Raw genomic sequence first — 26457 nt, 5'->3', positions numbered from 1 at the left:
CAGGTGCTCTGGACAGCTAGTAAGGGGGCTTTCCTTGCTGTCAATAATAACGATTTTAGCATCCCGTTCTTCTTTTAAAACGTGACATTAGAGGAGGCCCATTATTAGCCTCTGCTGTCATCTGGAGGACGCAGCTAGAAAGGGTTGGGAGAATTGTGAGAAAGAGAAAAATGATCAGATAACCAGGCCCTATGCCGTATTTCTAGGTACAAATAAATTTCTCTTAATCTATTAGAATAGAACTGAAAGGGATCTTGGAGGTCTTCTAGTCCAGCCCCCTGCTCAAGCAGGAGACCGTACTACACCATTTCAGACAAGCCGCTGTCCATTCATTTAGTGGGTGTTTGATGTTACAATGGCACTGAAAAAGGTACAGATAGTCCTTGACTTGCGGCCACAACTGAGCCCAAACTTTCTCTTGCTATTTGAGAAAGTTGTTAAGTGAGTTTTGCCCTGTTTTACGACCTTTTGTGCCGCTGTTGTTAAGTGAATCCCTGCAGCTGTTCAGTTAGTAACAAGCTTATTAAGTGAACCTGGCTTCCCCATTGGTTTTGCTTATAAGGAAGATGCAAAAGGGGATCGTGTTACCCCCGGGACACTGCAATCATCGTGAGCCAGTTTGCTGAGCGTCCGAATTTTGATCCTATGTCCCTGGGGATGTTGCAATGGTCATAAGTGTGAAAAACCGCCGTCAGTCACTTTTTCGGTGCTGCTGTAACTTCGAACGTTCTCTAAATGGACGGTTGTAAGTTGAGGATTACCTGCAAAGCCTCTGTACTAAAGCAGCCTTGGTGGAGCAGTGGGCTAATGCCTCCTTAAGTAACACCAGCTGCCTGCCATTAGTGCAGGTTCGCATCCCACCAGGCTCAAGGTTGACTCAGCCTTCCATCCTTCCGAGGTAGGTAAAATGAGGACCCAGATTGTTGGGGGAAATAAGCTGACTTTGTAATAATGCCGCTTGGGGTGTGCGTGTGTGAAAGCCCTAACAAGCAGGCATATACATAGAATGAAGGCTACTGCTAAGCTTGTAAGCCGCCCTGAGTCTTCGGAGAAGGGCGGGATATAAATGTAATAAAAATAAATAAAAAAAATAAAAATAAAGCGGGGGACGCACCTCCCTCACCTGGGCAGCTCAAGAGCTGAGCAAATGTGTGAGATCCTTTGTTGTTGTTTTTGACTTGTGGCTTTTGTAGGGAAGCCAAAGGCTGACCCAACTCTGCCAAAAAGCACTTAAAAAGGGGGGTTCTCAGCCTTGCAGGCAGGGAGGATGGAGCAAAAGTTGCTCGGCCAGGAAAACCTGAGGCCACGCTTCTGCCAAGTCCATTTTTATGGGTGTACATTGCACTGTTTTAATAACATATTTATAAAAATAAATAAACGTAGGTTGGCACGCTAGCGCTGGCTCAGCTGCTTTTGTCCGCAGCCTTCTGCAGCCCTCTGGGAGTGGTGAGGTTACAGGTAGTCCTCGACTTACGACCGCAATTGGCCCCAAAAGTTTTGTTGCTAAGTGAGACAGTTATTAAATGAGTTTTGCCTCATCTTACGAGCTTTCTGGTTACAGTAATTAAATAAATCACTGCAGCTGTTGAATTAGTTACATGGTTGTTAACTGAATCTGGCTTCCCCACTGGGTGCTTGTCAGAAGGTCATAAAAGCTGATCATGTGACCCTGGGACACTGCGACCGTCATAAGTATGATTCAGTTGCCAAGCATCTGAATTTTGATCACGTGACCATGGGGATGCTGCAACGGTTGTAAATGCGAAAAACGGTCATAAGTCACTTTTTAGTGCAGTTGTAACTTCAAACAGTCACTAAACGAACTCTTGTAAGTCGAGAACCACCTATACTTGCAGGGTTTCTCCAGCACAGGACTTCAACTCCCAGAATTCCCCAGCTGCCTTAAAGTGTGTGGAGATCCCAAGAGGACTGAGGAATGCTGGGAGTTGAAGTCCACCCATTTTAAAGTTGGAAAAAATAGAGAAACTGCTCTTCTCAACTGCTCTAGGTGCTCTGTGCTGCTCTGTAGCTCTCTTTTTCTCCAGTTTTCCCCACAACAACAGCCCTGTGAGGTAGGCTGGGCTGAAAGAATGTGACTGTCCAAAGTCAAACAATGATTTTCTGTGTGGTGGTGGTGGTGGTGTGGTGGATTCACCCCTGTTGTTACTCTGCCCCCTGGTCCAACACCTTACACCAGGGGTCTTCAAACATGGCCCTTTTATGACTTATGGACTTCAACTCCCAGAATTCCTCAGCCAGCCCAAGTTTGAAGACCTCTGCCTTACACCATCCTGGTTCACATTTTTGTATGGCCTAAAAGACTGGATCCTTCCCTTAACCCATTTAAGAGCACTAGATAAACGAGGCCCCCTTTTTAAAAAAATCATGATAAAATTATGCTTTTAAAAGAGGGTTTTTTTGTTTGTTTTCTGCCTTGAATCAAACTGAACTCCAGGTGACGTTCATGAAGTTGACTTGGCTGAAAGTGGTTTGCCCCTGGCATTGCTCTGTTTAACCTGGTCATTTAGGATCATGTGGCTAAATGCTGCAGAAAAGCTCATAAAGTAATTTTAAAAACAACCCTGAAATAATTCATACATGCTTCTAACTCTGCCCCTTCCACCCTGCAGAGTGCAGATAGTTTTATGTAGGAGTGGACCCATTAGACCATTTCCATCCATGCATGTGTTTCACTCATAATTCTGTTTCACTTCTTGGTTTGTTGTTTTTTTTTAAAGCCCAAATATTCCCAGTAAGTTTTGTACACAGGTTCACCTGGGGTGCAGATTTTTGTACATGCACAGTCAGAGCTGAAAATTACATCCCTGCATTTAAAGATATGCACAGCTGATAACTACGTTCCAATCTCTCAGTTGGTCCGTGGAGTGTGCATTAGGTTAATTGACTTGAAGATGCTGGAGTGGAAAATTCTCTCAACTCTGGCAGATATGCATCCGATTTCTTTCAGGGGCCTATCTAGGTGGTACAAATTATAATAATAATGATAATAATGACGATAAAATTGCCTGTAAAGAAGTTTGCATAGTATGCTTTGCACAAAGTAGGTCAGGATTGTCTTCCTTTCCTAATTGGGGGTGTGGGTGTGGGTGGGGATGGCCATGAAACTGTGTGCCCCACTGAGTGACCCAGCTGCCCCCCTATGCTTTATTGGGTTGATGGGGGTGGTCTTTATCTGCAAGGATATTGATAAAGAACCAGCTTGTGGGTTTAACTTAGTTCTGGATAGATTCAATTGTGCATAAAGTTAACAAAAGATCTACAAGGTCTGGGCTGCAAAAATCCAGACGCTAGTTGATAGTATAAACGTACAATGAAGATGAAGAGCTAATTTGGTTTACTGGTTAAGACATCAGGCTAGAATTCAGGAGACTGTGAGTTCTAATCCTGCCTTTGGCATGAAAACTGGCTGGGTGACTTTGGCCCAACCATCAAAAGACGGTGAATTCTAGTTATAGTATTTCAATATTTGAGGGGCGGCCCCAAAGGAGAGGGGTGGGGGCAGCCTATTTTCCAAAGCACCAGAAGGCAAGACAAGAAACAATGGATGGGAACTAATCAAGGAGAGAAGCAACCTGGAATTAAGGAGGAATTTCCTGGCAGTGAGGACAATTAACCAGTGGAACAGCTTGCCTTCAGAGGTTATGGATGCTCCATCACTGGAGACTTTTAAGAAGAGAGTGGACAGCCACTTGTCTGAAATGGTGAAGAGTCTCTTACTCAAGCAGGGGGTTGGACTAGAAGACCTCCAAGGTCCCAACTCTGTTATTCTAGCCCTGCCTTTGGCATGACAGCCGGCTGGGTGACTTTGGGCCAATTACCAGGAGACTGTGAGTTCTAGTCCCACCTTAGGCATGAATCCAGCTCGGTAGCCACTTCTGAAATAACATGCCAAGGAAATTGCAGAAAGTTGTCCAGACAGTCATCAACACTTACATGAATGAACACATACAAACACACAAATAAAAAATGACTGTGGCTGGCTGGGTCAAAGAATTCTGTGTGTTTGCCCCAGAGATGAGACTTGGAAGACTGACAAGTCTTCATACAAAATGAAGGCAGCCAGTAATACATCAGGGAGTCTCCATCATGGCTCAAAACTCTAGATCTGAAGGAACGTGCCTCTTTGCTGATGTTCCCATCTCTCCTGTGTCATGTTCTAAACCTCACTGCTTGCAATCCTTGGGAGTCGAAATTCGTATTTATTCCTTTGCTGTTAAACATGTGGAAATGCTACTTGGGCAACAGTACTTTTGCTTCAGCTGTGGAATCAGTGCACACACACACACACACACACACACACACACACATATCCCCCTCCCCACAACCTAGGAGACATTTGGCATCTGCTGCTTTGTGGAGTTCCTACCTTTCCTTCTGGGAGGGGAAAATACTCAGCTGCTTCTCTGTTTGATTTAAATTATACGCGTGCACGTTTCAAACAAAGGCCTGCTTTAGACCTAGACAGGTTGCTGATGTGCATGGCTACATGTGCTTCTCATTCCCAGCTGAAAAAAAAAATCTTGGATAGACATGTAGCAAGTGCCCTTTGGAATGACTCATACTCCGTCCAAAGTGTTGCTGTCTGTATGGCATGGATGCAAAATGTGCAGAAGAATCCAGGGACTTGGGGAAAACAAAAACAATGGTCCAATTTTGTGGATAGCCCCAGTGTGCCTGTCGATACCTCTCTTGACATCTGGTTGGCTCTCTGTCCCATCTGCTCATCTCCAAAATCATCCAGATTTTCAAAATGCTTCTTACTCTTTCTTTTTTTAAATAGAATAACAAGATCTGGAAGGGACTTTTGGAGGTGTTCCAATCCAACCCCTGTTCAAGCAGCAAAACCCTATAGCATTTCAGATAAGTGGTTGTCCAGTCTCTTCTTAAAAGCCTCCGGTGTGGAGCACCCACAACTTCTGAAGGCAAACTGTTCCATAGGTTAACTGCTATCACTGTCAGGAAGTTTCCGCTTAGTTCCAGGTTGCTTCTCTCCATGACTAGTTTCCATCCGTTGCTTCTTGTCCTGCTTTCAGGTGCTTTGGAGAATAGCTTGACTCCCTCTTCTTTGGGGCAGCCCCTGAGATATTGGAACACTGCTATCATGTCCCCCCTCGTCCTTCTCTTTGTTAGACTAGATACACCCAATTCCAGCAACCGTTCCTTAAATGTTTTAGCCTCCAGTCCCCTAATCATCTTTGTTGTTCTTCTCTGCACTTTTTAGAGCGCAGAGAACACATATTTTTGTTTTTAAATAGCCCTAGCTTTAAATCTGTTTAATATTATTTCTTTTATACAGTGTATTGTCCTGAGGCGAAAAGATTGTTGGTATGTATTTATTTAATGCTATGCTACCACAGGGAAAGCATCTTTGTTGTTAGCTCCTGATGAATAATATTGTCTGACGGAGAGGCTTACAGTGCAACAGGCCGAGTCTAATCTTACTGCACATTAAGCAACTATGCCATATTTCTATGTACAAATACATTTCTAGTAATCAATCTGAATAGGGCTGAAAGGGACCTTGGAGGTCTTCTAGTCCAACCCCCTGCTCAAGCAGGAGATCCTATACCCATGGTGGCAAACCTATGGCACGTGTGCCACAGGTGGCACGCAGAGCCCTCTCTGTGGGCACGCGTGCCATCCCACCAGTCCTAGGCCTTCAGCTGGGTTTTATAAAACCTTTTCGCTTTAGGCCTCCACCGCCGTGTGCAAAAAAAAGGTTCAATGAATCAATCAATTTCAACTTCTCACGGGAAAAAAAAAAGATTTCGCAAAGTTGGAATTGATTGATTGAACTTTTTAGTCCCATCCAGTCTGCTGTTACCACCGCAGCCACGCCCACCCAATGGGCCATGCTGACCCAATGGGCCACACCCACCCAATAGGCCACACCCACCCAATGGGCCACGCCCTCTCAGCACCTGATGATACATAAGTGGGTTTTGGGTTGCAGTTCGGGCACTGTGTCTCTGAAAGGTTCGCCATCACTGCCCTATACCATTTCAGACAACTGGCTGTCCATTCACTTAGTGTATGTTTGAAGTTACAATGGCACTGAAAAAGGTGCAGATAGTCCTCGACTTACAACCACAGCTGAGCCCAACATTTCTGTTGCTAAGTGAGGCATTTGTTGAGTGAGTTTTGCCCCATTTTACAACCTTTCCTGACACGGTGGTTAAGTGAATCAGTGCGGTTGTTAAGATAGTCACCCGGTTGTTAAGTGAATCTGGCTTCCCCATTGACTTCGCTTGTCAGAAGGTCACAAAAGGAGATCACACGGCCCCTGCAACCGTCATAAATATGAGTCAGTTGCCAAGTGTCTGAACTTTGATCATGTGACAATGTGAAAACCATTCATAACTCATTTTTTTCAGTGCGGTTGTAACTTCAAACGGTTTCTAAATGAAATGGTCTTACAACTGGTCCTCACACTTATGATTGATTTTATGACCTTTTTTGCCATGGTTGTTAAGTGAATCATGTGGTCGTTTAGCAAATCCGGCTCCCTCCATTGTCTTGGCTTGTTCAAAACCAGCTCAGAAGGTTTGAAATGACGATCATGTGATGCTGGGATGCCTGGACTCTCTAAATACGTGCAAGTTTTGACCACTTGATGATGGACATGCTGTAACAGTTGTTAGTGTGAGGACTGACCATAAGTCACTTTTTAAAGTCAGTACAACAAATGGTTGTAAGTTGAGGATTACCTCTATTAGTTCCCCTTTCTTTGGTATAATTTACAATACTTCTGAAATTCTGTATCAAGGCATTCAAATAAAGAACAGTTGCTGGAATTGGGAAGGTCTAGTTCAGGGGTAGGCAACCTTGGCTCTTTTATGACTCGTGGACTTCAACTCCCAGAATTCCTGAGCCAGCCATGCTGAGGGGAAAGAGAGAGGTTTCCAAGGTGAGCCATGCTGGCTCAGGAATTCTGGGAGTTGAAGTCCACAAGTCATAAAAGAGCCAAGGTTGCCTACCCCTGGTCTAGTTTAATGAAGAGAAGGATGAGGAGTGACAGGATAGCAGTCTTCCAGTATCTCAGGGGCTGCCTTGAAGAAGAGTGGGGAGTCAAGCTATTCTCCAAGCATCCGAAGGCGGGACAAGAAACAATGAATGTAAATTAATTAAAGAGAGGAGCAACCTAGAACTAAGGAGAAATTTCCTAACAGTGAGGACAATTAATCAATGGAACTTTTGCCTCCAAAAGTTGTGAGTGCTTCACCACTGGAGGTTTTAAGAAGAGACTGGACATTGGTCTCAAATGGCGTAGGGCAGGGGTGGGGAACCTTGGCTCTTTTATGACTTGTGGACTTCAACTCCCAGAATTCCTGAGCCAGCCATGCTGAGGAGAGAGGGAGAGGTTTCCAAGCTGAGTCATGCTGGCTCAGGAATTCTGGGAGTTGAAGTCCACGAGTCATAAAAGAGCCAAGGTTGTCCACCCCTGGTCTAGGGTTTCCTGCCTGTGCAGGGGGTTGGACTAGAAGACCTCCAAGGTCTGTTCCTTCTCTGTTATTCTGTTACTCTATTAAAATGTTGTTTGGGACCTAGAGAAACATTAGATGAATGCTGAGCCGAGCATCTCATCTCTAATGGTTGTGGTAACCAAGTGGATGTCTTGATAATCACACTTGGCCTAGGGGTCATAGACGCATTGATAGCCAAAGACCAAAATGCCATCACTTTTCATAAATTATGCGTCTGCCTTTAAGTTAATGGATTCATGCTAAGATAAGAAAGACCCCCACAGAGATCAGAAGAGACAACGCTGGAACAGAATCTTTGTGGTTCATAGATTGCAGTTCATGTTCAAAATTGGTCTGTAATATATGGGAAATGCTAGTTCTGAGTACACTTTCCAGAGCATCAGTGCAACCACTTAGTGAAATATTGTGGTGCTTAGAAAGATGCAGCCAAACCTTCTCTTCCCTATATTCTTAGATCTCCCTCAAACCAGTAGTCTCAATTCAATTGTTGACGAAACCTGCAATAAAACATACAAAACAGATTAATGCTCCAGTTAGCCAGTGCTCCCTACCTACCCATAGGCTTAGAAGCTGTCTAGACTGTTAGACAGGAATAGTTTTGTGCTTACTTGCCATTTGTATAAATGATGACTATCATCCTCAAACCATGTTTAGTACATTTGATTATAGAACAACAATGTACTCAAAACCAAGGAAATTGATAAAAAAGAGGCAATTGAAAGAATGAATCAACAGGATGAGATTTTTCCAGAAGATTCAGAGGTTATTCAAAATTAAAGTTGTATTCAGGGCTGTTGACCTAGAATGCAGACATCTAACCAAGTAAAATGTCAACAGTGTCCAAAACGCACCATGTCATTAACAAACAAGATCACAAAAGCTATTAGAGGCACAAAGGTTTAGTTTATTCTTACCTCTTGGGCAAATCGGCTTCGGAAACGTTTCTTCAACTTTTGCTGTATTTCCTTGTCTCATCTCCCCCTACCCCTTTCCCTTTTCTTCAGTAGATCCTCTGTGACGTCTTCACCCATGGTTCTAACTTTTCATTGAAAAGTAGGACTTTCATCAGAACTGATCAAATCTTTCTAATCTCCTAGAATTATTGTTCAAGATTCAGCCCAGGAGTGCTTCCAGTTTCTCATTGGAAACTGTTGTTCACTAAAGTGAACTTTTGGCCTTTTGTTTCATTTTTTTTGGGTGGTGGGAGATAAGTGGCATCCAGGTTACTGGAGGGATGTGTGTCTCATGCAATATAAAGCAGAGAGTTGATCAAGAGGCCTCGTGAAGTCAAGAAGGAGGAGCCTTGACAGTAGACAACTTTGTAGGAGAAGGATACAAGCGGTTGCAGGAATTGGGTATATCCAGTTTAATGAAGAGAAGGACTAGGAGGGGTAGTATTGTTCCAGTATCTCAGGGGCTGCCCCAAAGAAGAGGGAGTCAAGCTGTTCTCCAAACAACTGAAGGCAGGACAAGAAGCAACGGATGGAAACTAATCTAGGAGAGAGAAGCAACCTGGAACTAAGGAGAAATTTCCTGACAGTAAGAACAATTAATCAGTGGAAGGACCTGCCTCCAGAAGTTGTGGGTGCTCCATCTCTGGAAGATGAGAAGAAGAGACCGGACAAACATTTGTCTGAAATGGTATAAGGTCTCCTGTCTTGGGCAGGCAGTTGGATTAGAAGACCTGCAAGGTCCCTTTCAACTCTGTTGTTCTGTTCAAAACAATGTTGATGTTTCACAAGCCATAATACTGTAATTGACCAACTAGGATTTTACTTTCTGAGGCAGAATTTCATCCTCTCTCCCGTTGCCAATCCGACAGGAGTTCAATCCAAAAGATAACCAATTTCCCAGAGACCTGCAAACGACTCTTTTTCAACTTGGCTAGCCTTCAGAGATGTTGGCTAACATCCCACAATCCTCATCTAATGGGACTAACGGCTGAGAATTCTGCAAGTTTAAAGCTACGTGTTTGTAAGGCATACATACATATTGGGGATCTTTCTGTAGGGATTTTCAGATGCTTTCAGATTTATTTATTTTATATATTTCTAGACTGCCACAATCAAAAAACTTGGTAGCTTACGTGGAATATGAAAACTTTTGCCTTCATTTGTGAATATAATAACCCATTGAAATACCCAGGATAGGAGGTTTCATAAAAATAATAATGACAAAAATAACGAAACACAATGTTGGTTTTGGTCTTTTCTTCAACAAATATAGGAAAGGTGCATAGGAAACCCCTACACATTCTGTGGTATATGCCAATGTCTGTTTGAATACACATAGTCCTTGACTTATGACCCACTATTTCTTCTGCTAAGCAGGGCAGTTGTTAAACGAATCATGTCCCACTTTATGACATTTTTGCCATAAATGTTAAGTGAATCACATGCAGTCATTAAGAGGTCATTGACTTTGCTTATCAGAAAGTCACGAAAGGAGATCATGTGACCCTGGGACACTGCAACCGTCATAAATATGAGTCAGCTGCCAAGCATCCAAATTTTGATCACATGACCCTGGGGATGCTGCAATAAGTGTGAAAATCAGCCGTCAGTGCTGTTATAATTTCAAATGGTCACTAAATGAGTGGCTGTAAGGCGAGGACTACCTACAATTCTTCCTACAGTTAAACCTCCTCTGATGCAAGATATTCTGATGTTTATATTTAGTTCAGTCTCCAAAATGGCCAACTAAAGTCTCATTGTGTCCAGCTGGAATGAGCATTGGTTGAGGAGGAGGCACTGTGCATTTTACACTGTTTAACACCGGTTTACACCGACTTTTTAATGCCAGAATCAGCAATTTGATTTTTCTATCCCTACGTTTTTGCTTCTTGAATTCTTGTGCTACTTGTGCTATACTATAACACCTTTGTAGGATGAGTAGCGTTCATCTCCTCTTCATGTCAGATACCAGATACAAAAAACAGCATTTTCCCCCCACTCATGGTACTAAGTGCTCTTGATTATTCCCTTTTTAAGCTTTTGATCTGCTCATGCAAGTTCCTGTCTTTCCTAAAATCTCATTAGTTCTCAGCTTGTCCTTTGCCCTCAACTGTCTTCATTTGTCAAGCCACAAATTCCTATGTGCTTAAGCCTTTTTATGATCTTACTTGGTCAATTACTGAGTGAAAGCTGAGATACTGAGTCGATTTTTTTCTCTTCCTCTCTTTTTTATCTGCCCCTTTTTCACTCCCCTGCTCCTTCTCCTTCTCTTCTTTTTCTCCTCCTCCTCCTCCTCCTCCTCCTCCTCCTCCTCCTCCTCCTCCTCCTCCTTCCTTTTGTCTCTCTTCTCCTACTTCTCCTCTCTCCTCTTCCTCCATCCCTTTGTCTCTCTTCTCCTTCTACTTCTCCTCCCTTCTTTCATCTCTCTTCTCCTCCCCCTTCCTTTCTTTTGTCTCTCTCCTCCTCCTCCTCCTCCTCCTCCTCCTCCTCCTTCCTTTTGTCTCTCTTCTCCTACTTCTTCTCCTCTCTCCTCTTCCTCCATCCCTTTGTGTCTCTTCTCCTTCTCCTTCTCCTCCCTTCTTTCATCTCTCTTCTCCTCCCCCTTCCTTTCTTTTGTCTCTCTCCTCCTCCTCCTCCTCCTCCTCCTCCTCCTCCTCCTCCTCCTCCTCCTCCTCCTCCTCCTCCTGATTCTCCCTTCCTTCCCCATTCTTTCATCCCTCTCTTCTGCTACTTTGAGAAGCTGGGGTTTGGATTCGGGGTCACCATCCAAAACGGATGTTCTTTCATGGATCTCTCTCCTCTGCTAGAGGAGGAATCGATGCATTTTCTGCTGCTATTCTCTAGAACTCTTTCTTAAGTGCTTGTTGAAAGAACAACTTGGGCCTGCTCTTGTCTTCCTACTAAAAATCAGAATAATTAAAGCAGAGGCCTTTCCAGTGGGAATACTATATTCCTTCCGAGACCTGGACCATGGAACAAGATAGAAAAATGATAAGCATCTGAAAATTAGGGATATTTTTTAAAAAAAAGGTATTATTCAACTTGAAAATGCAAACATAATTTATTACAGTTTATTCAGCACAGGAAAGTGAAACGAACAAGCTGGTGAGATGTGTGAACGAGGCCTGACTACATGTCAAGAGAAAGTAGAAAATAAGATGCCGGAAGGATACAACAGGCTAAATTTTGTTAAGCCAACAGACTAAATTTTGATTGGCAGTTAGAAATGGTCTGCACAACTTGAGGAAAACTCCCTTGTTTAAAAAAAAAATATCAAATGGGCAACTCAAGTGTCAGAATGCTATCGACTGCTGCTGGAATTATTGCATTAGAAAAGCTAGGGATTTTTTCCCCCTATCATTTTCTCTTCAGTTTAATGATTTTGTTAAGGAATAAACTAGTGCAAGTTTCAAGAGCTACTTTGCTGTGGGTGGTGAAGGACCACAGTTTCCACAATTCTTTCTGTACTAAATTACTCAGCATAAAATTAAAACACACATACACACACACACACACACACACACACACGTGTGTGTGTGTGTCTATATATAGGTTGCAAAAGGGGATCACATGATCCCGGGACACTGCAACCATCATAAATATTGACCCAGTTGCCAAGAATCTGGATTATGATCATGTGACCATGGGGATGTTACAATGACTGTAAGTGTGAAATACCGCCATGTCACTTTTTCAGTGACATTGTAACTTCAAATGGTCACTAAACAAATGATTACAATGGACACTGCTTGCTCAAGATACAGTAACATTAATAAAGCATACCAAGCCAAATACATTGTTTTCACAATGTTAAAAAGGGGGAGAAATGGGTTTTTCAGCTTTGTAACAAAGTGTGCACAAATTTATAAATATTAGGAAAAAAAGGAAAGGATAAAAACATCTATCAAAATTATATAGATAAATATTTATTTTTGACTTTCCCCTTTATTTTCCAACCAATTTGCAGTATATTTCAACATAAACTTTAAAAAATTTGTTCTAAATGCAGGTAGTCATTGAATTATGACCACAGCTGAGCCCAACATTTATGTTGCTAAGTGAAACATTTGTTAAGTGATTTTTGGTCCATTTTACTACCTTTTTGCCACAGTTGTTAAGTGAATCATTGCGGTTGTTAAGATCGTAACAAGGTTGTTAAGTAAATCTGGCTTCCCCATTGCTTGTCAGAAGGTCGTAAAAAGTGATCACATGATCCCAGGACACTACAACTGTCAAAAATATGAATTGTTTGCCAAACATCTGAGTTTTAATCACATGACCAAACAGATGTTGCAACAGTTGTAAGTGTGAAAAAACGGTCATAAGTCACTTTTTTCAGTGCTGTTGTAACTTTAAATGATCACTAAATGAACAGTCGTAAGTTGAGGACTACCTGTAATTATATTTGCCTTGCTGGGGATTTTGGTGTTTTTTACAGATAATCCTCCAATTATTATGGCAATTGAGATCAGAATTTCCATATCTAAGTGATGCAGTCATAAAGTATTGCTTAGTAATGAACTTAGTTAACTGAATCCCACAGTCATAAGGCAAGACAACTTCCTAATAGCTTTTCACAATGTCACTGGGGAAGCCAGCAGGAAGTTGCAAGTCTGAGACTGACAGGCAAGTAAATGGATGCTGTAAGGTGAGGGAAAGAGTGAAGGAAGACCAGAAATGTTGCACCAGGATGCAAGGGGGGGGGCGCAAGAGGCATGGTGAGATCCAGGGAGGGTGTGAGGGGATGCAGGGGTGCTGGTGAGGTACAGTGGAGATCAGGGAGGGTGCGAGAGGTTATAAGGGTGCAAGGGGATGCACAAGTGAAGTAACACAGATCAGAAAGGATATGAGGGAGTGCAGAAGTGTGTGAGGGAAGCTCGGGGCAGATATGCAGTGGTATGTGAGTAACTGATGTGGCACAAGTGCAGAAAAGTTGGGGGATGTTGTGTGTGCAGGGGAAGATTTAATTTAATGAGTTGCAACTTTTCCTGCTGGCTTCCCCCTTGAATTTTTGGGGAAGCCGGCAGGAAAGTTACAAATGACAATCATGTGATCTTGGAGTGCTACAACTTGGCCGTAAGGGCAAACCGGTTGCCATGCTGGGACAACCAGAATGAGGATGGGTTGTAGCCGTCATTTCTTCAGTGCTGTCGTAACTTCCAAAGGTCACTGAGTGAATTGTTGTAGACCGAGGACAACCTGTAATTTCAGTCTTTTCACAGATACATTGCAGCCAAATCCTTTATCCTCTGTCTATCTTCTAAAAACTATCTTTGTTCCAATCCTGACGTAGTTTTCCACGAGATGCCTTTTTATGTGTAATATTCTGTTGAATTAAAAATTTGATTTAAAAATGAAACCTGATCTACTTTGCAAATAAATAAATAAATTTCTGATATCATGTTTTGCTTTGTTTTTTAAAAATTACCAATAAAAGACAGTCTGAATCTAGCAATCAGACAAGTGAAAGCTTACCTTGGAAAATAAATTGCGATACTTTATCTGAAAAAATCTTTCTGGTTTGATCATCCCAACCTCACCATCTTTAACCATTCCCCACATTAAGCATTAATGTGTTTTAAGATGGGATTTTATTCCGCTACTCATTGCCAACTGTGCTGAGCCAGCACGATCATGTGGCCAGCATGATGCCATGGAACATTGTTACCTTCCCATCCAATTGGTATCTATTTATCTATTCGCATTTGCGTGCTTTCAAACTGCTAGGTTGTACCTTCCCACTGAAGTGGTACCTATTTATCTACTCACATTTGCATGCTTTCGAACTGTTAGGTTGGCAAGAGCTCATCCTGTCGTGTGGAGCTTAGTTCTCGAACCTGGGCTGCCAGCTTTACAACCAACAATCCCTGTATCTTAACCACTGAGCCACACAGCCCTGTCCTTTAAACAGTGGTGGGATTCAAATATGGGAACAGCCGGTTTTCTGTGTGGATGCCACTTCCAGAAGTCCATTTTGGGCCTGGGCAGCAAAAAAAGTGAGCTACCGGTTCTGCCGAACCAGCTGAATCCCACCACTGTCTTTAAGATGGACTGCAGCTTATCATTTATTGCCTGGCATATTCACATCCCCTTTGAATAAAAACACAAATTACAAAATATGAAATATAAGATCTTATATTATAAATGTATGTCTGGATTACAGGTATAAATTTAGTTTCATTTGTCACAGCCAGGAAATCAGCAAATTTTCCCCTGCCGATAGGATCTATTTTGGCACTCTGACTATATAGTTTGCATTATGTCGTGGGCTCTGATGATCAGGAATGAAGACACACAGCTGAGTACAGGGAAACTCATTCATTTATTAAGCTGGAAGTGTACTGAGGACTTGGGTGCACCTTGCCACAATATATAGCCAGACCGTCTGGTAGCAACCAATCAGATTGAACCCATGCTTGCCGCCCAAAGCTGACCAATTGCAGGACTGGAGACATCTTGTCTGGGTTGCTGGAGAACCGTTAGTTCTCCAGCAATGCACGTGGTGAGGTACCAAAAGCCCAGTACATAACAGTTTGTATAGTTTGTTTTTCAACCCTACCATCACAATTCGGTGATGGAATTTGGGGAAGGCAGAAACTCTTTCTCAACCTGGCTTTAGGAAGTAGCAAATAGCATGAAACAGACCGTCCTACTAAGTGAGGGGTAGGCAACCATGCTGGCTCAGGAATTCTGGGAGTTGAAGTCCACGAGTCATAAAAGCGCCAAGGTTGCCTATCCCTGTCCTAAGCCAAGCTATAGTTTAGATGTTTAGACATAGTAAGTTTTATAGTATTCTAATATAGAATTATTCATATTAAGTAAACATATTGACATCTGTAAGGCTGGAATCTGGATTTTTAGCTGAGCAGATTTCTAGGGACGTTGATAACTCAGCCTCTCTGTTCTTTAGCATTCAGCTTTCTGGGAAAATTAAAAATTCTTTGAAAAAATATTGATCCAGCGAGAGAGGCTTTGCCAGAAGACATTTCCTTGAGTTGCCTTTCTTGGTTAGGCTAAAGGAGAAAGACCCTGTTGTATAGGTAGTCCTCAACTTATAACCATTCATTTAGTGACTGTTTCAAGTTATAACAGCACTAAAAAAAGTGATTTACGACCATTTTTCACGCTTACAACTGTTGCAGCATCGCCATGGTCACACAATCACAATTCTTGATGCTTGGCCACTGACTCGTCTTTATGACGGGTGCAGTGTCCCAGGGTCATGTGATCCCCTTCTGCAAACTTCTGGCAAGCAAAGTCAACGGGGAAGCAAGGATTCACTTAACAGCTGTGAAAGGAAAGCTGGTAAAAATGGGGCAAAACCTATTTAACGAATGTCTATTCGTTAATAGAAATTTTGGGCTCAATTCTGGTCCTAAACTGAGGACAACCTGTAGTGGGTTGTGTTACAACAGGCTGCCAATCAATCAAGGGATCATCGGTACATTCATGGCATAGGCTGCCTCGTTAATTGGAATTTGTTGATGGAATTCGGATATGTATGACGAGGGCTGGTGGATTCATACCTTATTTCTCCATAAGTTGCTTGTAACCAGGATTGCTAAGCGTAAAGGCTTTGATGTTTTGGATGTTAGCCATGCAAACAGACCGGAGAGGAGAATTGTTAATTGGTGTAATGGATGTTGATGTGGCAAAATTGCCTCCTCAAGAAGAGTTTTCATAGGTAGTTATGGAGAAAATAATAATAAACCTTTATTGTCAAAGTACAACATGTGTACATTGAGATTAGCTGAGCCTCCCCCCGTGCTCCCTCCCCCCAACACACAGTGACAACAAACCCTCCATCCTACCACACCATGTGAACCAACTATACCACATACCGGCCTCCCAAGTCAATTCTGCATAAGTTCACAGAGATTAAAATACAGGTAGTCCTTGATTTATGACCACAATTAAGCCGAAAGTTTCTGTTCTTAAGTGAGACATATGTTAAGTGGGTTTTGCCCCCCCACTATTCTTGCCACAGATGTTAAGTGAATCCCTGCGGTTGCAAAATGAGTGACACGGTTGTTAAGTGAATCTGGCTTCCCCATTGGCTTTGCTTGTCAGAAGGTGGCAAAAGGGGATCACGTGACCCTGGGACGCTGCGACCGTCATGAGTCAGTTGCCAAGTGTCTGAATTTTGATCACGTGACCATGGGAATGTGCAATGGCCGTGTGAAAAACAGTCGTAAGTCGCTTTTTTTTCAGAACGGTCACTAAACAAATGATCGTAAGTCAAGGACTGCCTGTTCTGGGATAGCCTATCTATCCAAGATCAAAGGATATTTGTCTGTCTGTCTGTCTGATTCTCTCTCTCTTCGTTTCTTTCTATTCTTAGCCTCTATTTTCAGGCAGGACTTTCCTCTATCTAATCCAAAGCTCATCGAGGCTTGAGCATGTTGCGGTTATTAGTGTAAGCTTGTAGAGAAATTTGTTTGTGCATGTTTTGTTCCTCAGTGGATGCTCTGAGCTGTTAATTTAGAGCAGAGATGCATTGGGGATGTTGAGGTTAAGTTCTTTGAAGGGTTGGTAGGGCTGGGATTTGGGGAAAAGGAGGAACTCGGGGCCATAGTATTCAAGATGCAATGTGCACAATTACCAGCCAAGGGCACAGCTTGGCAGAGAGTAACTGTCAGTAGCAAATATGGGTCTCCATTCCCAGATGGGACAACGGGAGGTGAAAGACCGTGTTGTAGGGTGTGTGTGTATGTGTGTGTGTGTGAGATCCATATCCAAATGGCCTAGTTGCTACTTTCAGAGGGGAAACACTTCCATTGTTTAAGTAGGACACCCCTACATATATATAACAAATAAATATTAAATATTAAATACTGTCCATCTTAAATATATAACAGAAGGAGGAAGCTTGAGAGTTCACAAGGTTAATGCTGTATGGAATGAATATCTGGGTCCAACATAATTTCCTATGCTGGGCTAGAATTTGCATTAAATAAATAAATAAAACTTTTTCTGGGACTCTTATACAATTACATTTTAACTCAGGTTCATGTACCATTGTGTGCCCCCCACCCCCCCAGTTCAAATTAGCAGAATAACAGAAAAGAGTGGGAAGGGACCTTGGAGGTCTTCTAGTCCAACCCCCTGCTCAGGCAGGAAACCCATTTCAGACAAATGGTGGTCTAAAAACCTCCAGTTTTGAAGCATTAACACATTAAAGCATCAGGGAAGATTAAATATTCTGCGTTATACCATGGAGTGTCCTATTGCTGACTTATACATTCAAGATAACATTTAATGTCCTTCTGTGGTAAAATGAGTCCAGAATACAAGAAGTCCTTGACTTATGACCACAACTAGGACAGAATTTCTTTTGTTAAGCAAAGAGGTTGTTAAGTCAGGGGTCCTCAACCTTGGCCATTTTAAGACTTGTGGACTTCAACTCCCAGAATTCCTCAGTCAGCAAAGCTGGCTGAGAAATTCTGGGGGTTGAAGTCCACAAGTCTTAAAATGGCCAAAGTTGAGGACCCCTGTGTTAAGTGATTTCTGCCTGATTTTATGAGCATTTTGCCCCCAGTTGTTAAGTGAATCATGGTATTACATGGTTGTTAAGCTAATCTGGGCTGCTCACATAGATTCTGCTTGTCAGAAGATGCCTAGGAAGGTTGTAGATGGCAATCATGTGACATCGCTGCCCCAGGGTGCTGCAACCACTGCAGATCCATGCCAGTTGCCAAGCATCTGAATTTTGATCATGTGACCATGGGGGTGCTGTGCTGGTTGTAAGTGTGAGTATCAGGTGTTAGTCCCTTTTTTCCAGTGCTGTTGTAACTTTCAGTGGTCATAAACAAATGGTTCTGTGTTGAGGACTAGCTGCACGATATGATTATGTCAGTCCAGTCTAAAATCCTGTCTCACCTCAGAGTTGTGGGGTGGTTCAAAAATCCTGATTACTTTGGGACTCAGGATTCAGAAAGACAGAATGTTCCCATTTCTTCTTTTTCATTCCTTAAGACATTAGCTAGGAAACGGGAGAGGTCTATTGAGCACTAAATTCAGAATAGGACCACACTACTTTAGGTGTTTTTGGGATACCTTCTGGGTCTCTTCTTCATTTTATTAGATGGCATATAGAACTTAGAACCAGGAAGCTTTGAGCAACTGTATAATAGTCACATCTGGATCATGTGACTTCTCCAATCCTTCAGTTTTTTAGGTATTAAGTAAAATCAATATTCCTCCTTCCTTCCTTCCTTCCTTCCTTCCTTCCTTCCTTCCTTCCTTCCTTCCTTCCTTCCTTCCTTCCTTCCTTCCTCCCTCCCTCCCTCCCTCCCTCCCTCCCTCTGTCTCATTCTCTCTCTCTTGTTTTCAAATTGTACTTTATGGAGGGAGATGAATTATTCTGTTTGTTAATTTTGGTGACCTTCTGACAAGCAAAGTCAATGGGGGAAGCCAGACTCACTTTACAACCATACTACTAACTTAGCAACTGCAGTGATTCGCTTAACAACTGAGGCAAGAAAGGTTGTAAAATGGGGCACTTAACAACTGTTTTGTTTAGCAATACAAATTTGGGGCTCAATTGTGGTCGTAAGTCAAGGACTACCTGTAAATGCAATTGAAATGCTGAGTGGAAAGCTGTTGTGGGTATTGATGGTTATCTTCAGAGAATGATAACCAGAATTTCTATGCAATGTTAAGTGAATTGTGTCCAGTTTTATGACTTTGGTTGTTGTGGTTGTTAACTGAATCACTGCAGTTATTAAATGAACCCTATGATTGTTAAATGAACCATGGCTTTCCCTCATTGTCTTTGCTGGTCAGAAGCCGGCTGGGAAGATCACAAATGGTGATTATGCAACCCTGGGATGTTGCAAGCATCGTAAATACACGTCAATTGCCAAGCTGTGGGGATGCTGCAATTGTCCTATGTGTGAGGACTCACTGGTTTCAGTGCCGTTAAAATTCTGAATAGTCGCTAAGCAAATGGTTGTAATTTGTGGACTTCCTCTGTGTTTCAATTCATGCAAAGCAAGCAAGGGACATTATTTGTCCAAATCAGCGGTAGGCAACCTTTTATGACTTCAACTCCCAGAATTCCTGAGCCAGCCATGCTGAGGGGAAAGGGAGAGGTTTCCATGCTGAGCTGTTCTGGCTCAGGAATTCTGGGAGTTGAAGTCCACGAGTCATAAAAGAGCCAAGGTTGCCTACTCCTGGCCTAGGCCTAGGCCGCTTTATGACTGGTGGACTTCAACTCCCAGAATTCCTGAGCCAGCCATGCTGAGGGGAAAGGGAGAGGTTTCCATGCTGAGCTGTGCTAGCTTAGGAATTCTGGGAGTTGAAGTCCACCAGTCATAAAAAAAGCCAAGGTTGCCTACCCCTGGTCCAAATCTTAAGAAGGAATCGGAACTGCCATCTTTCAGTTTTGTTTTGGGAACCTGGCGTGCGCATCTCACGAGGAAAAGTGTAAAGTGTGGACAGATGGCATCGCCAATCTAGAGTCCTTCTAATGTGCTGGGACTACATTTCCCAGAATTGTCAGAGAGGGTTATTTATTTATTTATTCACAGCTAATCCTCAACTTACAACAGTTCATTTAGTGACCATCACGTGATCAAAATTCAGATGCTTGGCAACTGGTTCATATTTATGATGGTTGCAGTGTCCACGAGGGTCACATGATCCCCTTTTGCGAACTTCTGAAGAGCAAAGCCGATGGGGTAGGCAGATTCACTTAAGGACCCTGTTGCTAACTTAACCAATGCAGTGATTCACTTAACAACTGTGGCAAGGTTGTAAAATGGGGCAAAACTCACGTAACAAATGTTTTACTTAGCAACAGAAATTTGGGGCAAATTCATTTGTGGGATTCAACTGGTTTGCACCTCTCTCCCTCTCTCTCTCTCTCTCTCTCTCTCTCTCTCTCTCTCTCTCTCTCTCTTTCAAACTTGGCAGAAATGGCTAAAATCTCGGCATATGTGAAAGATCACTCGCAACAGAGATATATAGTGGAATGGAAAAGATGGATTGATTTTATTCAGAACAGATATGGAACTACAAAGTATCATTTAGCATTTGAATAGTTATGAGTTATTGTAATTAGAGGCTATATTATTATTTTTTCCTATGGTTAAGGAGAGTTAAAGTGCGATAGGGTTTAAACTGTAATTATAGTAATTAGATTATTTTAGAGTAAGATTGTATGATGTAATACCCTGTATTCGGCTCTGGGAAGTCGGGGGTGTGTGTTTTGGGATGGGAGGGGTGGGGAGAGGGGTGGGGTGGATGGGGTATATGTTTTAAAAATGTATTTTAAAACTTTTCAATAAAAAAAAATTGGCGAAAAGGTTGAAAAGCCCTGCTCTAGGCAGCTTACAATATTAAAAAATAAATAAAACTATATATAAATAGAATGCTACAAAATTATAAGGTAGAAAATGCGACATTTAGAAGATGGGGAGGGACAGAATAGGAGAAGCAGTGGTGGGGATAATCAGGCTCCTCCTTGGAAGCTCCAAGCCAGCTGACAATGTCCGATCTGTAGGGTCTTTCCAAAAGGAAGGTCGGTGGTTGAGGAAGGCTAATGAATGGAAATGTAGAGAATCTGAATAAGAGAATGGCAGCTTAGAATTAGGCACCCTGGGTCATCCATTGTATAAAAAGGGGGAGGGGCAGGGAACAGGGAACAGGGAGGTCCGTTTCCTTTTGATGTGCCTCCAATCAATAATCACATAACGAGTCCCTCATAAAACAAAGTTGGGACAAGAAGAATCTCAGGCCTTCAGCTGAGTCAATACATGTTATCTTTATCACGCTGGGACAGGAAAAGCTTTATTTGCTGACAAATCTCTGGGTGTTTTGAGAAATAATGATTGTGAATTATCTCAAACCATAGCTGCGCAGCAGGGTGATGGGCCTTGTGACACAATGGCTTTAGAAACACCATCTGGCAGAAAACACCCAAGGAGAGGGGCCTCAGAGATACCCCCATGTACAATTTTTAGAGAGTTTAAGTCACTTATGAAGTAAAAGAGAAGGCGCAAACTGGCTTCAGTGTCAGGAATGGTGCCGGTTTGCACAGAAAAAAGAAATGTTGCTGAAGATTTTTATGGTGGACCGAAACACCTGTATCCGTCTGCCTTTAAGGGGGTGGGGGAGGAAGGTATAATTTCCCTGTATACACATTGCTTTGGATTGTGAGATGGGCAGCATATAAATTTATTAAACAAATACACAAAGCGGTCAGAATTGTTTGCAGGGGTTGACATCGCATCAGTCCCTGTTTTCATGTGGCCTCTTAGGAAAACTAATTTTCTACCCTGATTTAAAATCGTAGAATAAAGGAGGGGTATGAACTGGAGAATATTTATAAATATATATTTATATCTCTTCCGTAAGGCTACGTTTTCCATTTAATTCTCAGGTTGAATGACTTTTGATTGTGTTTTTGAGATTCCTTTATTATTGCTAAGTTGGAAGGGGGTGAGTGTTAGTGGTGTTATTATTATTATTTTATTCCGGCGCACTCTGAATCACAGCTGAATCCATGCACATATCTAAGTCACTGTGTGGTTATCTTAGCTGCACAAAACTGTGTTCTAAGAAAACCTAGGAAGAGTTTTTTAGGCTGAACCATGGATAACCAAGAATAACAGAATTGGAAGGGACGTTGGAGATCTTTTAGTCCCAACGTTGGAGATCTTTTAACCCTATACTATTTCAGAGAAATGGTTGTCCAACCTCTTCTTAAAAACCCTCTCGTGTTGGAGCACCCACAACTTGTGAAGACAAGCTGTTCCACTGGTTAATTGTTCTCATTGTTAGGGAATTTCTCCTTAATCCCAGACCGCTTCTCTCCTTGATTAGTTTCCACCCATTGGAAAATAGGTTGACTTACCAAGAAGTGCCAAGCGTTGGAGAAATAGCTGTAACGAAAAGTAGGGCATTCACACATCCTCTTATCCATGTTGCAATTAAGGTAAGTCCAGAAGTCCATGATAATGTTGCTGCCTTTTTTTTCTTTCTTTCTTCTTTCCATCAGAAACTGAAATGCAATCTGTTTCCCATTAACTCTGAAAGGCAATGGTTAAAAAAAAAGGAAGCCAAATAAATGCTTGGCACAGTTGTCACTCCTGGTGATTTCTACTTACCAACATTTCCCTTTTTCTTTCTTTTTCAGGGTTTTGTTTTGTTTCGTTCCGTTTCATTTTCACATTTAGGAGTAACGGCCACTACAAAGAAAACTCAGGATGAAAAGATGGCTGACTTCTTGTTACCACTGGGTACTAACAACTTTCACCGGTTCACACCGGAATCCTTATCGGAGATTGAAAAGCGGATCGCGGCAAAGGTCGGAAAAGATACCAAACAGGAATATAGGGATCAGGCCGGAGAGGAAGAAAAATTGCGGCCACAGTTTGACTTGCAAGCATGCAAGAAGCTGCCAGACATCTATGGATCTCCCCCATCCGAGCTCATTGGGGAACCACTGGAGGATGTTGACCCCTTCTACCGAGATCATAAGGTCAAATCTGTCACCTCTGCACTTATGATTAAGAATAATGGAAGGGAATGAGGTAGAAGGATATTTTTCACAGGAAATAATTTCCCTCCTGGATTAAGGACCTGAGAACTACCGTGTTTCCCTGAAAATAAGACCGGATCTTATATTAATTTTTGGTCCAAAAGACACATTAGGGCTTGTTTTCTGGTTAGGGCTTATATTTGGGGAAATACGGTACTAAATGTGTCCGCCTGGCTGATGATCTTAACTGGGGCTTATTTTGGGGGCGGGGCTTATATTATGAGCATCCTGAAAAAAACATGCTGTGGCTTATTTTCCAGTTGGGTCTTATTTTCGGGAAAACACGGTACCAGGGTCAAACTCCTGATAACTAAGATGGGTGGGGTCCAAACAGGAGAATTGCAATATTAATTAATATTAATTAATAATAATTAATTATTATTAATAATGTTGTCTGTGTACAGGTAGTCCTTGACTTACAACCACAGCTGAGTCCCAAATTTTTGTTGTTGAGATGGTTGTTAAATGAACGTTACCACGTTTTATGACGTTTCTTGCCATAGCTTTTAAGTAAATCACCGCAGGTGTTAAGTCTGCAACACGGTTGTTAAGTGAATCTGGCTTCCCCAATTGATATTGCTTGTCAGAAGGTCACAAAAGGGGATCCCGCGATCGGGGGACACTGCAACGGTCATAACCAGTTGCCAAATGTCTGTAGTTTGATCATGTGACCATGGGGATGTTGCAACAGTCATAAGGGTGAAAAACTGTCATAAGTTACTTTTTTCAGTGCTGTTGTAACTTCAAATGGTCACTAAACGAACTATTATAAATCGAGGACTACCTGTATATGTTTATACTATTTCAAATAAAATTGGGGTTGGGGGTGGATAGTGAACATATGAAAAATAAAGGTGATCTATAATCTTATAACGCCTGATTTATTATGCTTGCTTATTCTGGAGAGCAACTACTTTCCTTTCCTGCCCTTTCAAGGCAATTTTTATACCAGATGTTCATATTTGCAGAAAACATTAACCAATGGTCATGACCCCAAGCCATTAATTTTGCAAGTCTATGTAAAATTGGTGAATGGGAGAACAGGAATGGACAACAAAAACTGGTGGAATTGAACTTACCTTTATTGTTTTTAGTCATGAAGCTATGGTGGCATTATTTGTTTTGGTCTCGAGAAGATAGAACAGAACAGAACAGAACAGAATAGAATAGAATAGAAAATGGAATGGAATATGAAATAGAACAGAACAGAATAGAATATGGAATGGAATGGAATGGAATAGAATAGAATAGAATAGAATAGAATAGAATAGAATAGAATAGAATAGAATAGAATAGAATAGAATAGAATAGAATAGAATAGAATAGGAATTACGGAATAGAATTACAGAGTAGAGTAGAGTAGAGTAGAATAGAATTACAGAATAGAATAGAATAGAATAGAATAGAATAGAATAGAATAGAATAGAATAGAATAGAATAGAATAGAATATGGAATATGGAATATGGAATATGGAATATGGAATATGGAATATGGAACATGGAACGGAACAGAACAGAATAGCTTTATTTGGCCAAATGTGATTGGATGCACAAGGACTTTTTCTCTGGTGCAGAAGCTCTCAGTGTACATACAAACAACAAAGTAATATAATCATAAGATACCAATAGTAGAAGGTAAAAGGAAAGATGAGAAGGATAATAGTCATGTAGCCCTACTACCTATAAAGAAGAAAAAATACAGGTGGAGAAGAGGTTAATTCCTCTTGTTTACTACTGTAAATTGTTTTGCATTACCCCACTTGATATGGACTTTGCAACAGACTTTTTTTTTTGTACTTCTGATCTTAATTTTATCTTTAGCTTTCTGCATCCTAAGGGTACTTTCTATGCGATGCTTTAGTTCCACAGAAATATATAATCTCCTTGTCCTTCCAAGATGCTGGATTGGAAATGATCTAGTTTTTTTGACCCAGCAAACCTCTGCATTAGCTTAGTCAATCAATACCAGATGCTTCAATGTCCTCAGGACTGTCCCCTCATTAATTTTTCACCTTTGTTCTATGGCTGAACCTCAGCCTTGCCTAGTTTCTCTGGACTTTTCGTTCCCAATGTAATTAGAAATGCTTTATTGGAATGCGCTGATCTTTGCATTTTATTAATAATTTTTGCACCTGGTTAACCTCAAAAAACAAAATAGGGCCAGGCCTGGTTAATACTCTTGGTAAAAACAAAGCTATAGGCTAAACCAGGGGTAGGCAACCTTGGCTCTTTTATGACTCGTGGACTTCAACTCCCAGAATTCCTGAGCCAGCATGGCTCAGCTTGGAAGCCTCTGCCTTTCGCCTCATCATGCCTGGCTCCGGAATTCTGGGAGTTGAAGTCCACAAGTCATAAAAGAGCCAAGGTTGCCTACCCCTGGGCTAGACTGAGAAGTTTAAAATATATTAGAAAAAAACAGCAGTAGGTCACTTCCATATTTGGCCATGAAGAGTACCTGGATGTGTCCATTAAAGCAGGGGTCCCCAACCTTGGCAAGTTTAAGACCTGTGGACTTCAACTCCCAAAATTCCCCAGGGCAAAGTCGCGTGGTCACACAGAGAGACAGACACTGGAGCTGGGTAGTAACTTCTTTATTGGATCAGGAATGAAGCTAGGGCTAAGGGGTTAACTGGCATCTCTTTATACTTGCCCAGGTGAATCGCAACCAATAGATGGCCAATGGATTTAAACCCTGGCTTCCCGCCAGAGCTGACCATGCCCTGGGGCTGTCAACGACTCGCTCTATTCAGGCTTTCCCGCCAAAAGCGGTTGTAGCCTGGAGTTGTCCAGCCCCCTGCTGTGCTGACATTCCATGTATGCTTAAGAGCATACACTACACCCCTTCCCCCATAGTGAGGGATTAACCTCTGTCATTCCGTCTCCCATAACTATATACACTTATTTACATTTATACACAGAATGTACACTTGTTTAATTCCCAGTTACGCCTCCCCTAAGAACGCACATAGTCAGCGAGGTAGCTTGGAGCCTTGTGAGGCCTGCTTGACCTCCTTGGGACTGTTTCCCCCGGTGGTATGGTGCTGTTTCTTGTCTCTCTTCCTTGCTGTTGTTGTTGTGGCGGATTGTGGTGTGTATGTGTGTGTGTTGAGGTGCCTTGGCTCTGTGTTATGCTGGGTTCTGGTGACTGCCTGGTTTCCCTGTCTGTCTCCTGCCTGGGGTAAGTTTGCCTCTGTGCCCCCCTGGTGACCTTCCTGGGTGTTTGTGTTAGTGTTGGCTCCTCCTCCTCAGCCCTCAGTGTGTCCTCAACAACCCTTTCTGGAGCCCTTTTCCTCAGCTGGTCCAGGTGCCTCTTCCAACAGAGTCCCCCCTCCACCCTTACCTTGTAGGAAAGGGGTCCTGTTTGCTCTAGTATTTCCCCTGGAACCCATGGATGACCTGAGCTATAGTTCCTTGCCCAGATGGGGTCCCCCGTGTTAAAATTTGTTTTGATGTT

The 26457-nt window shown here is 42.2% G+C and overlaps 1 protein-coding gene across 1 annotated transcript in view; it reads left to right on the top strand.

The window, feature by feature from the left end:
• LOC308678418 (sodium channel protein type 5 subunit alpha-like) overlaps positions 1-26457 on the top strand; it is a gene marked incomplete at its 3' end in the record, with an annotated part of 408240 nt that overhangs the window by 55783 nt on the left and 326000 nt on the right. The window contains exon 2 of the mRNA XM_081345599.1: positions 22599-22943. Coding sequence (XP_081201725.1) covers positions 22677-22943 — 267 coding nt within the window. The 5' untranslated portion in view covers positions 22599-22676. The remainder of the gene's footprint in view (positions 1-22598; positions 22944-26457) is intronic.

This window comes from Vipera berus (genome assembly GCF_964194415.1).
Source record: "Vipera berus genome assembly, chromosome: Z".
In the NCBI taxonomy this organism is placed as follows: Eukaryota; Metazoa; Chordata; class Lepidosauria; order Squamata; family Viperidae; genus Vipera; species Vipera berus.
The sequence above is the reverse complement of the archived record's forward strand: the minus strand, read 5'-3'. Positions and strand labels throughout refer to the sequence as shown.